Source organism: Labrus bergylta, chromosome 20 (assembly GCF_963930695.1).
Source record: "Labrus bergylta chromosome 20, fLabBer1.1, whole genome shotgun sequence".
In the NCBI taxonomy this organism is placed as follows: Eukaryota; Metazoa; Chordata; class Actinopteri; order Labriformes; family Labridae; genus Labrus; species Labrus bergylta.
Genome location: NC_089214.1, coordinates 15,259,471 through 15,271,881, shown reverse-complemented (window position 1 = coordinate 15,271,881; position 12,411 = coordinate 15,259,471). Strand labels below are relative to the sequence as shown.

General features: G+C 41.1%; 1 protein-coding gene across 10 annotated transcripts in view; it reads left to right on the top strand.

Moving 5' to 3' along the window:
• Positions 1-9,705, top strand: part of LOC110002414 (microtubule-associated protein 4) — a 118,320-nt gene extending 108,615 nt beyond the window's left edge. For 3 of the 10 annotated variants that reach the window (XM_065948657.1, XM_065948655.1, XM_065948653.1), the window contains 6 exons: positions 2,000-2,056; positions 3,777-3,869; positions 5,500-5,581; positions 5,885-5,997; positions 8,912-9,098; positions 9,387-9,544. In XM_065948657.1, the coding sequence (XP_065804729.1) occupies positions 2,000-2,056; positions 3,777-3,869; positions 5,500-5,581; positions 5,885-5,997; positions 8,912-9,098; positions 9,387-9,394 (540 nt within the window). In that variant the 3' untranslated portion in view covers positions 9,395-9,544. The other 7 variants (XM_065948656.1, XM_065948660.1, XM_065948654.1 and 4 more) reach the window with 6 other exon arrangements.
• The last annotated feature ends 2,706 nt before the right edge of the window (positions 9,706-12,411 follow it).

Here is a 12,411-nt window from a genome sequence, read left to right as displayed (position 1 = left end):
AGCATACTGTGTAAAGCTGCTAAAACACTCGCATCACTAGTAACACCAAAGTGCAGTCCAAATGTTCTTCATCTCCCTCTTTACTCTCTTTGGCTCGACTTTGCTTGGCTAGAGCATCTTTTTCTGTAATCCTCTGCATCTTCATTTCAAACCATTTTACCCATCTTTTCTATCAACCTTCATAACCTTTGTAGAGCACGACTGAGGAGAAAACGGTAGAGGAATGATGTTTCATAGAGTGGGCTCTTGAAAGGATAGTTTTGGTTTATTTAAACTTGGGTCTTATTTCCTTTTATTGTTTTAAAGGAGCGATATGTAACCCTGACACCTAGTGATTAAAATGGGTACTGCGATCCATATACAAAACATCGGAAGAGAGCTGTCTCACCCCCCCCGCCCCCTCCTCCCTAGAGTCGACGTGCATGTAGGCTGACATGTCGTGGACACAGCTCTGCGTCAGTGTTAAAACCTCTCTCCATTGTTCGACAGCTTCTCCAACATTTATCCTAGTATTGCCACGTTTCTGGTTGTGAAACTTTTTTTTTTTAAACTGCAGAGGCTTATATTATACTGTAGCAGTTCACTTGCCAGCTTCCCTTGCTGCAGCACCTGTTGGTTTGCTGTGATAACTAAACCGAGGGGGTGTCCAAAACAGCTGTGTGGGGTGCCTTAAAACCGCCTCCCTTCTCTGGTCAAAACGAATACAAGAGCATTCAGGAGCAGAATCTAAAGTTAGAAGGAGGACATACTGGCTGCTGCATTGTTGTCAGAGAAGCCAGGACAGCAAATTAGCATGCTTCCTTCATGTCTGATCATATAGTAAGGTCACTTTATGATTTAATTCAGTGAATATCATGCATTTTGGTCCTTTAACTATTCTTTTTATTAGTTACAACAGTAATTCAGTTAACACACTAGAATAACTGTGAAATTGAACTGAAGCCATCATAAAATGGAAATTCACGCCGTCATGTAAATATATTTTGTCAAAGTTGATTTAAGATTTATCTGTACACGATCTATTAAACAGAAAAGCTTTGGGTAAGAAATGCACCATTTACCTGGGTATCCTCTTCCTAATACCTTACTTTACATCCTGTCCAATCAGGGGACTTCCCCATTACTTACCCATAAGGACCCGCAATCTCCCCCCATCACGTACTGTCCTCCCTGAATTTGGTGTGTACCCTCTCACCTTACAGTCTAAGGTGCAGTGCTACTTCTAACAGCCTTATTACATGTTCGACCAGAGACCAACCTAGTCCTAAGGATAGTTTGTGGTCATTTTGACACATTGGAACTTAAAAAAGTCAACTTCCAAATGACCTGAACCAGAAGTTTAGGTCAAAGTTAAGGACCCCCCCTCTTAGCTTAAGAAGGCATGTAAGGGCTACCCTACACGCCTACACCTTTGGGTTTATAATTGAAGGTTTTCATCAGTCGAATCCAGTTCTCCCGCAGGAAACTCATGGCTTTTGACTCTTTAAAGATGAATAAAGCTTTCATGTGCTCAAATTACATTCTCCAGGTCCTGTCTCTGCAGAACTTTAAGACTCCAAATAGAACTTGAAGAAGACAGCTAGACTTAGAGAATGAAATGTTGTAGCCTTTGTTTAATCCGGATTTAGCCTAAAACTGGCCCTGCCTGTTTTTTTTTGCAAAAAAGGGGACGCAACACCCTCTTAGATTATATGGCATAGTAATGCAACTTCCATTCACACGACTGCATTTTGTGGCCTGCTGTGTTGATCCTGTAATAAAACTTAAGTGGGTTTTTGCAGTGTATTTCTGCAATGCGGCTACATTAACGAGACCCAAGTTGCAACGAACAAAAGGCATCCTTCTATCTCCTCTAATTATTCCGCTCATCTGTTTGTGCACCCAACCTTCTTTTTCCCCCCCTGATCTTTTGCACTTCCTGCATCGCCTCCTCTTCCTGTGTGTTGTATTGTGTTGTTGTTGTTGTTGTTGTTGACCTGGGGTGGGCTTGTCTCCCCAGATGTCATCTGCCTCTCAGAGCAGGTCCCTCGCCTCCAAAGATACGAGCCAGGCCAAAGTGAGTTTCCTCCCTCTTCATCCTCCTCTACATCACCACTCACTCCTACCCTCCACTGGACTTTTCTCTTCATGCATATTTTGCTGTTTTCTTTTTTCCCACCACCTCTCATTGTTTGGTTTATTTTTAATAACCTGAATTACTGCGAGCTCAAGGCTGGATTCAAGAGCGAGCCACAGGCTTGTCAGTAATAAAAGCACCTACAGTTTGTAAAAACACAATTTTCCCTTCCAAGTCTTAACACGTTGACTTTTATTTACTGTTAAGTACATGAATGGTTATATTTTCTATTTTCTAATCTTGCAAGTAAGGTTATCCTGTTGTCATGGTCTATTAGCTTCCTGGTTTAATAGCCAAGACGGTTCTTAACCCTTACCGAGGGTGTGGTTTCTCTTCACTGCTGACTTGGACTCCTGAGTGCATTGCTTTGATCTTTCAAAGAAATGAGAAAAAAACCTCAAAGGAAACCAATAGCACTAACTCATGTCATGATTAGACTACATCCTCTTCTGGTTGTACTTCATTTATAAGTTAAGTTGTGACAAGGAAAGCCATAGCTACTGATTATCATGTAATCCAAAATAGCTCCTGTGAAGCAACCAGCAGCTCAGCCATTAAATATTCATTAAGTCACTACCATAATGAAAAAAAGTCCCCATGAAGTGAAAAATACATTTCCCAGATTTCAATCCAGCGTTCATGTGTTCCATATTAATTTGTCTGCCAAATATATTTCAATAAAGCCTTATCTGAGTGTTTTTACAGTAAAATAACCATATTTTCTCTTCCTGTCAAATGTTTGACCACATGTGTCAGATCACATCTTTGCTGCTGACACTAGTGACTCCTGCTGGTTGATCACCTGTTTTTTTTATTTCACTTCAAACCTTTGCTTATTCTGGAAAGGACACTGAGGTTTCCCCTTGTTTCCAATGCCGTCCAGATTCCAAGCACATTAAAACGACAGAAACAACAAATTTATAATCAAAAACTATAGAGACCTACCCCTTACAAATTGGAAACAAAGTTTTTCTAAAGGTCTGGGATTTTGCGGATGGGGGTTACATTAGATTTATCATTTAGACTGTGACACTGAGCTGCAGCCAACCGCTGACGGAAATGTGACGTTGTGGTCGAGTGTCTGAAGAGACTTGGAACTGTTTTTATTTGAGCTTCAACCTCTAACTTTCCCCAACAAATGTTATGTGTCGAGTTTTTTATGTGTAAGGTTAATCTAATCTGTCATTAATCTACAGTGTCAGCTTTCTGTGTGTGTTAATAACATGAGTCTGTGCATCACATGGATTCTACTGGCACATATCTTTATATGTTGTGACGCATGTGTGTGCTCTATAACACAGTTAAATGTGGGGTGTTCAGAAGCCTCTGCTTTCCTTTACCCCAGCCTTGGTTCAAATTCATTCCATTATGATGTCTGTCACTTTCGATATTCAAATGGAAAAGTCAACTGAATTGATCATTTCAGACAGCTTAACTACCCCACCCTGTTCAGTGTTTCCTATTGGACCTCCCACCAGCCTTTCGTTCCTCTCCTTTCTAACCCTACCTGTGATGGTGACTTCTCCTCTACTTATTTCCTTACATCCTCTTCTCCTCTTTTCCTTTTTTATTCTCCTCTCTTCTGCTCTTGTACATTTCCCCTCCCTTGCTCTCCTCTGATGCCCCCCTCCCCTCTTGCTGCTATGCTGTGTCCGTATAGGTTCATATAGTCTCCAAAAAGGTGGACTTCAGCCACATCACCTCACGCTTGGGCTCCAAGGATAATTTGAAGCATATTCCTGGTGGAGGGAAAGTAAGTACTGCCCATAGTCAGAGCTAGTTTGCAGCAGACTTGAAGAAGAGGCTACGATTGGGAAATAGTCAGATAAAGAGGGTCCATGGTCCATGCAAGTCTTACAGTATATAAAGAGTCGGCCTTTAAAGAAATACAGTAAGCTCTTCGGGTAAAGTTACAGTGCTGCTATTGGCTGAAAGAAGAACGGAAGTAATGGACAGCATGCAAGCAAGCCTAATGTACCAGCCCTTTCCCAAAAACCTGCTTCACAGCCCCTTGCTTCCTTAAATCCTACCTGTGTTGTCCTTCCCTGTCACTAACTTACTAAAAAAAATTATGAAATTGAGCAAATAAACAGCACTGGCCTGTGATTTGCTCCTTCTCTGTTGAGATTGTCTGGTTTCTTGAGGACAGTAAAAGCTCCAGAAAGGTAAATCTGGGATTTCTTGTTTGCTGAGATACATTTGGCCTTTATTGGTGCCTGGCATTCAGACTCTGGGGGATCTCGCAATCTTTAAAGGGTTTGTCAAATTATTTTACAAGCTGGAATCAACAACATCTTGAAGCAACTGACTTCTTAGAGCTCAGAAACTTCCCTTTGTAATAAAAGCAGCACAGCTCTGAACCCCAGCCCTGCGCTTGTTTGGAAGCCTGTAAGGTTTTTACCTAAGAGTAAACAAAACGTTTGTGTCATTTGAAACCATCAGTGTTTTGTGACTGTTTGGGGGGAAAAAAAACAGGAATTTTAGCTAAACCTAACCAAACTGTCACTTTGCAATGAACTGTTGACTTTTCTAGCCAATCACAGCACAGTAGTATTGGCCAATTACAGCCCAGAAGGTTGGGACTGGGTTGAAATTTCCTGGGGTGGGGGGGGGGGGGAGGCTGTGTCCGAAACAACATACTTCACACTGCCTACGACATACTCAAATATATATACTGCATACCAACCTGACCGTCAGCATGCCGTTAGCAACTTAAACACCGCTCACACAACGTACTATCGGTCCGAGCTCCGTTAGATGAGCTAGCAACAAGCTAGGCCATCGGTCCGTAAATATAATTCAACAGTAAAATGCAAACGTTTACTGATACAGCTACATAGTCATTTGAATATTTTTTGACAACATGTAAAATGTATGAGAGCACAGAACTTTTATTTTAAGCTGCTACTTGGCTGGCTGGCGAGCTCTGCGGTTGAACAGTCTGCGAGCCACAGTGCATTGTGGGGCGGTTCATCATCAGTATGCTCCTGTTTCAAATTTAAAAAAATTCTTGCCTATGAAGTATACATCCAGGTATTTCTGGCATACATGTGACATACATACATACAAATTGCATTCTTTGATTTAGGATCATACTATTCATACTCAATATGACGTCATCTTGAGTTTGAATAGTATGAATGTATGCAATCTGAATGTGTCTCGTTTGTTTCTGTATCACTAAATTGCCAAAATAGGATTATGTGCCAACACTAGATGTTGTTTTCAAGTCTTTGGAAGAGCTCAGCTCATCGTCATTGTGGTAATTTAAGGTGTACATTGGGATTAAGACATCTGATGAAGAAGAAATGTCCGTTTAAAAAACACCCTAATCCCATGATTAAATCCCTCCTGTTAAAAAAGGCCTGTGTGACATTTGACAGGTGCAGATACTCAACAAGAAGGTGGATCTGAGTAAGGTGACGTCAAAGTGCGGCTCCAAGGACAACATCAAGCACAAGCCTGGTGAGCATGGTTTAATGCATGTTTCTGAAAGGATGTGTTACATGGTCTCTATTAGAACTACCTTTGAGTATTATTCATGTAAGATTTGGCCGGAGGGTCGGATTAGACTACATTAGTATAAGGACAGGTGACAAAAGCCAGAATAGCTAATTATACAAAAAGAATGAAAGATCAGCTTGATTCTAGAGCTGACTTAGAAATGCTTGAAGGTTAAGAAGATCATGAGGAATCTGCGTCTGTTTTTGTGCTTGCTCCTAAATATGTCTATGGTTATCAAGACTAAATTGATTTTGTTTGCTGCAGGTGGTGGCGTCGTGAAGATCGAGTCTCACAAAATGAGCTTCAGGGAAAAGGCTCAGTCCAAAGTGGGCTCCATGGACAATTTGAGCCACTCACCTGGTGGAGGAAACATCAAGGTGAGACTATCACACGAGCAAACCATTTCTTTTAGTTTGTGGGAGCGGATAAGGAAATGAAAATCAGTTTCACTTCTTTGGAGACTTCTGTCAGCCAACCAATCACAGTGAACACATATTGTGTCCCAAGTGTGCATTACTTGCATCTAGAAACATGAGCACACTTGAGACTCACCTTCATGATAACATGCATTAAAGGCATTTGACCCAATGTGTCGAGATGAAAGTGTTCTTTCATGCTTTCATCAAGTCCATCATGTGAATATAAACTGTGTATGAAATTCTCAAAATAAGTCATGTGACTGATTGTGGGCGTAATTATGTGATACTTCCTTCAATGATTTGTTATATATTATTGAAATACCACCTCTGCTTAGTGTGAAGAACCCCTGCTCTTGACTTCAGAGCTCAAGGATTGTCCCGGGAAACTGAAAGATACACAACTTAATAGGCTGATAAGTGAACATGTTTTTTCTACTGCACCAAACATTTTGTAAAAGGAAAAGGATGATCGACTTTCCTGATGGAAAAAAAAAAAAAGAAGAATAGAATACAAGCCTAGAGTGTGCTCATGATGATGGCATCAATTTACGTCTCGAGCCTTGTCAGTCTGGCTGTAAAGGGAAGGTTGTCTGAAGGACACGGCGACTGACTCACTTCCTTTGTTTCCTGGGTGTCTGCTTGTTGACAATCAAAAATGTCACAGAGTTGTTAGTTCATGAGCAGAGAATAGCTTGAGACTTTTAATGCTCAAAATGGAATTTAAAACGATATTTGGCTTGAAGCTGCAATCACTGATGATGGTGATTGCTTATACATTGAAACCATCCGCAGCAATCTGAAGCATCTCAAACCCCTCACACCTGCCCTCGGCTCCCTCTCCCCTGACATTTCATCTTTCTGAAGAGGTATCGACCGAATGCTTCCCTGCCGCGCCAAAGAACCTCGGCTCTGTCCAACACGTTATGTTACAAAAGACCACATACAGAAACAGATTTCTTAAATATGACATGTTTTATGCAGGATTTGAAATACACAACAATGCTTTCGGGGTATTGTGAGGGACGGGGTCAGAATCCCAATGGAAATAATTCCAGTATGTTGGACCAGATGATGTCCCCTGTCCCCTCAGCCTATGGCAGCCCATCTGTGTTTGTGTGAGCACTGCATGATCCCATCATTCACTGACATTCTCATCTCCATACAATGTTTGTTTTGCACGCTCGGTTGTCGGCTACACCCTTCAGCACATTGAAGACACATAATCATAAGGACAGCTAAAAATAGCATTGATAAAAATAATAACCCATCTGAGACAGACCTTTTGCTTTGAAGTCTATTTTTGAATTTCTGCAGAGCTTTGAAACATTCTTTTTATACCAAGAAGAGTTATTTTTCTCTCCTCAGTTTTAACTGTTCGATGGTATTCCATGCAGATAATATTTTTTTTTATTCTGATACTGTGTATGCTAAATTCCCAGCATGCTCTCTCATGCTCTATCCCCCCCCAAACAGGAAAGGTTTAAAATAACCAACACCAAGGTATCCAGACCCTGATAGAACTCATCCCTCTCTGCCGTAGATCTCTGAATGTCAACACTGTGTTTCACTGGGTGACACGTCCCTTCATTCAGACAAACACACAAGAATGTAGTTGATTTGGAAAAAAAAAAAAAAAAAAATACAACATCATGCGACCCCAAAGACTCACTGGAGCGCTAAATGTGGATTAATCTGCAGCTGAAAAAAGGATCCAACAAACAAACCATAGCATTAAAAAGGTGACCAGCTGTTTTTATGAATGACTGGACCTTTTTTAAAAACTGAAAATGACCCTTTTAAAAAAAATAAAAATAAAAATAAAAAATAAAAAAAAGATTCTTCCTTGAGAAGGACCCCAATAGCACTTTGCAGTGATTGGCTCAGATGGATTCAGGAAAGTGGAAATTACAAAGAGACTTGTGATTTGGTCTTTAAAAGATTGCATTCAAAATGTTGTTGAGCTTTGCTTCATATTTATGTCTTGCACTGATTTGTTTACAGTATTTGAACCAACAATAACAAGACAATTATTTTGTTTTGTTTCATTTATTTATTTATTTATTTTTCTGGAAAACATAACAAAAAGGTTGACAAGTCATCCTCACTAAGGGACATTACCATTTTTTACCTAATGATACACTTATTGAACTATGATTACCCCACAAGGGGATGACCGATTAATCAGCCAGCCAATAACATTGGTCGATATTAGCATATGAAGTGACTATTGGTGTCGGCCAATTTTATTGCATATATGTGCCGATATTACTACATTTATGAATCAGTCAAATAGCATCAGAGAACAGCCAGGTCAGGAGAATATCCTGAGCAGTCCTCCTGAAATAATCTAGATATTTTCAGCAGTGTACATGTGAAAACAGCTATTGTGTTTTTTTTTGTACCTGGTCTCTCCAGAGCTTTGTCATTTTACTTTCAGTTACTTCAGGTGGAACACTACAGTAGCATTGACACATTTTTACAGCTGTGTATTCGAAGTCATGCAGCAGTTTTTTTGCACAAAAAAAAAATCTTTCTACACACTTTTCATCTGCTTTTGTTGTGATATGCTTGAATTGAAATTTGCTTTTTATCACTGTATTCTTAAGAGCTGTGCAGCTGTTCACTCTGAATGCTATTTGTGCCAGTGATTTCTTTTGCAATCCCATCGCCTTCCACTGTAGTCTGGCTCCACATCTTTTCAATGTTTTTAAACAAAAAATCTGCATCACCAAATTCTTACAAACTTTTTTGTAAAAAAAAACAAAAAAAAAAAACGATCTGTCTTCTCTGGAGACATGATACTGTAGATAGAGAGATTTGGAGCCAGGTTGTTCCATCCCACCGATTGACACGCCCTGCTATGTGTTTCTAGGCTGAGGGGTCCCAGGAGACAACAGAGGGGAATGAGACTCCCCTGAGTGGCACCTTGGCCCCTGGCTGCGAGCCAGGGCAGGCAGGGGGCGCCGCTGCCCATGAGAATGGGCTGAAGGAGGGGGCTCCCTGTGATAGTGAGGGCCTCCGGGAGACCCAGTCTCTGGAGTCAGGCATCCCAGAGTCAAGTGAGTATTGTGTGTGTGTGTGTGTGTGTGTGAGCCTCGACTGCTGTTAGCTCAAGGATTAGTTTGAATGTAACAAAGAAAAAACGAGGAGACGCATGGGAGAAATCAAAACAGCCAGGTGTATGTTACATACTTCTGAATGTGTACTAACTGTTTTTTTTGTGTTTTTAACTGAGGTCAAATTGTTCCTTGTCTTTGTCATTTGATCAGCTTGTACTGTATTTATCATGTTGTTTGCGGTCCAAAGCACCTGATCACACCATCATCTTTTGACTTCTTATCTTGCAGGCATCTAATTCTGCTATCCCTCTGCCCTCCTCATTTCAACCCCCCCTCAACAACACCTCCTCCCCCCTTCCCCAATTATCCTCTTTCTATATATATATATATATTTTTCTTTCTCCCTTACCCTCCTCTCCCCTCTCCCCTGCCCCCTTTTTGTTTTCTTTCTGACCTTTCTGCTGCAGATTGAGTCTCTCAAGCTCAACTTCCGCGAGAATGCTCGCTCTCGCACGGACCATGGCGCCGACATTGTCACCTGGCCGGCCCCCCAGGACAGCCCCCACCCACACGGATCCTTCTATTCTCTACACCAAAACCACCACCACCACCACCACCACCACCACCAACCGACTCCTCGCAGTGTCTCCCTCATTGAATCGTTGACGTCTGCAGGCTGCATCAGCTCCCCCTCCACCTCTTCCTTGCAGCAGCTTCAGGAGGAGGTCCGGGTTGACATCAGCCACACCTTAAAAGGATCTTGACCTCTTTTCTTTTTGCCCCCATCAAGCTCTGACAACCCCCTTGAATCCCAAATCTGTCTTTGCAAATTATGGAATCATCCAGTAGTTCTGCCTCTCTAGTATCATATTATGAGCTCTTCATTGTGCACCACCGCCATCCTCCTTGCTAACCCGCCCTCCTTCATATGGCTGAAGTGACTGTATAGACTAAGCTTGGGCCTTGGTGGGATCTTTGTGGAGGGGAATTAGGGGACGGTAAAGTTTTGTAACATTTCTGGTTGCATCTTCTCCAAGCTGACAGACCCTGAAATCATTTAGCAACAGTGTGGTGGTGGACTCCGCATCATCTCACCTTCCACACATCAAATAACAGCACTTCATTCGTCAACTGAGCGTTGTGGAAAACCCTCTCGGACTCACCTTAACACGTAGCTTCTCTTTTTCCTTGTGACTTCATGGGCTGTTTGTTCCCAATAACCACTTACACTCTGCTTCAATAACGTCATAGTAATTCAATCTCATCTGCTTCGTCGCATCCTCTCTCTATCACTATCACTTATCATCATAAACAAGCTGACAAACAAAAAAAAAAAGCTAGACAACAAGTAGGCTGTTAAACTCTTTACTCTCTGTGTTTGTGATGACGTGTTTGAGTGACAAAATAACGTTGAAATGAGCTTTCGGTGTTCTGTTTTGATCTTATTTCTGTTTTCTTCTTCCTTTCCTCCAAGTTTCTTGATTTAAAAACAACAGGTTTTCTTTATTTAATGTACTTTTTTCTTTCTGTGTAAGCAATACAGTGGCAGTCTTTTTCTTTTTCGTTAACACTCAGAGAATCTTGGAAACACGCACAGGTTTTTGTAAAGCAGTACACACAGCTCAGAAGGAGGATAGAGGGAAGTGAGGAAGGAATTGTTGCTGTGTTTTTAAAAGTAGGGCAAAAGAACAAAAAGGATTATGTTGGAACCTGAATGTTTTTCGAAAAAATGCAATACAGAGGAGATGTGCTGAGGTTGAAAAGCTTAACCAGAGCGTGCAGTCCAGAAGGAGATGAGGAAGCAGCGTAAATGTCTCTGGAGTCAAAGGCGCTGTGTGTTTCATTCGTGCCTCCTGTCCTTTTTACCTGAAAACTACAAACAAAGATGCCGCAGGCTCACGCCTAAAACTGCTCAGAGAAACACAAAAATGTCATAATTCAAAAACAACGCACATTAAACCGCTAGGCACAACCTGGTGTTGCTATTTAAGAGAACCCTGTACACCTTGGTAGTTTAGTGTAGTCATGGCTGTCGTCCCCATTTCAGGTGTTTCTATGAGGGGTTATGCTGCAGTGTTTGATTGCCGGGTGATGATAAAAGCTTCAGCTGAATACTGAACATCTCTTCCATGTTGTTGGGAGTAAAAGCAGTGGAACATGATGTGGTTGTATCATAATCTCTTGTAGCAATGTATTCAACTATTGCCTTTATAATGCATGGCCAGATTATTATGACAATATAAAGCCCTGAGGGTGAAAACCCTTGTTGCATTTTTGTTGTTACCGCATGTATCTCTCTGGGCAGTGCTACACAGGTGATGTGTTGTCACTCAGAAGACCCTTTTTTTAGCGCTGATATCGTCATTTTTACGTCTTCCATCGATGATGTAATTCCACTGACCAAACTAGTAAACGGAGATAATTGAAAAACAGTGATTCAAACTCAATAGGTGTTTTTGGACCAAACAGTTCCGGGGACTTTTTGAAGAGGAGCTGTCCATTAGGGAGTTCCCTGAGAACTACACACCATGGGGACTTTTTTTTTTCTGTCTGCATTCGCACCTCCATGGTACCTACTCTGAAGCAGGAGCTAAACAGGTTCCTCGAAACGGGGATCCAGGAACTAAAATAGTTCATCATTCCTGCGGTGCGGTGGGGGGGAGGGTTCCAACAGTTCCCAGGACTATGAGAAAGTTCCTGCAGTCCGATAACACCTGTTGAGATGGGTTTCTCATGCGAGGGTATTACTTACACAAGTTCATATTATTTACGTATTTCAATCAAGCATTATATCAGCTGCAAAGATTATACTTGCTTAGTAAAAATGCTCCTTTTTAATATCTGGCTTTATAGCCATTCTGTATTCACCAGCTAGCAGCTAGTTCTTTCTTAGAAGTATTATGAAATCATGAATCTTTCCAACCTATTGATGCCGACTTCTTCAAAGTTGAACACTTAATGCTAGTTACATCACATGTAGTAAAACAGAGTGAAACAACTCGCAGTTTTTGGGGTTTGGATACAGTTTCTTTGACGCAAATCTTTTGTTTTAGCGTATATTCAAAACAAAAAAATGAATGAAAAACAAGCGAGATTATTGAAAATGCCTTTATCAGATATTAAACACTATCGTCTCTTTTTTAAAAAAAAAACCAGATTAAAAACCAGAGCTCCATTGGCAGCCGCAAAACAGACAAATCAAGCAAACAACGAAAGCAGATTTTCTTTATATTCAAATTGTCACTTTAACAATGAAAAAAGAAAAAGGAGAAGAAGAAGCCTTGAAGGAAACAAATGGAACTAAATTGCACCT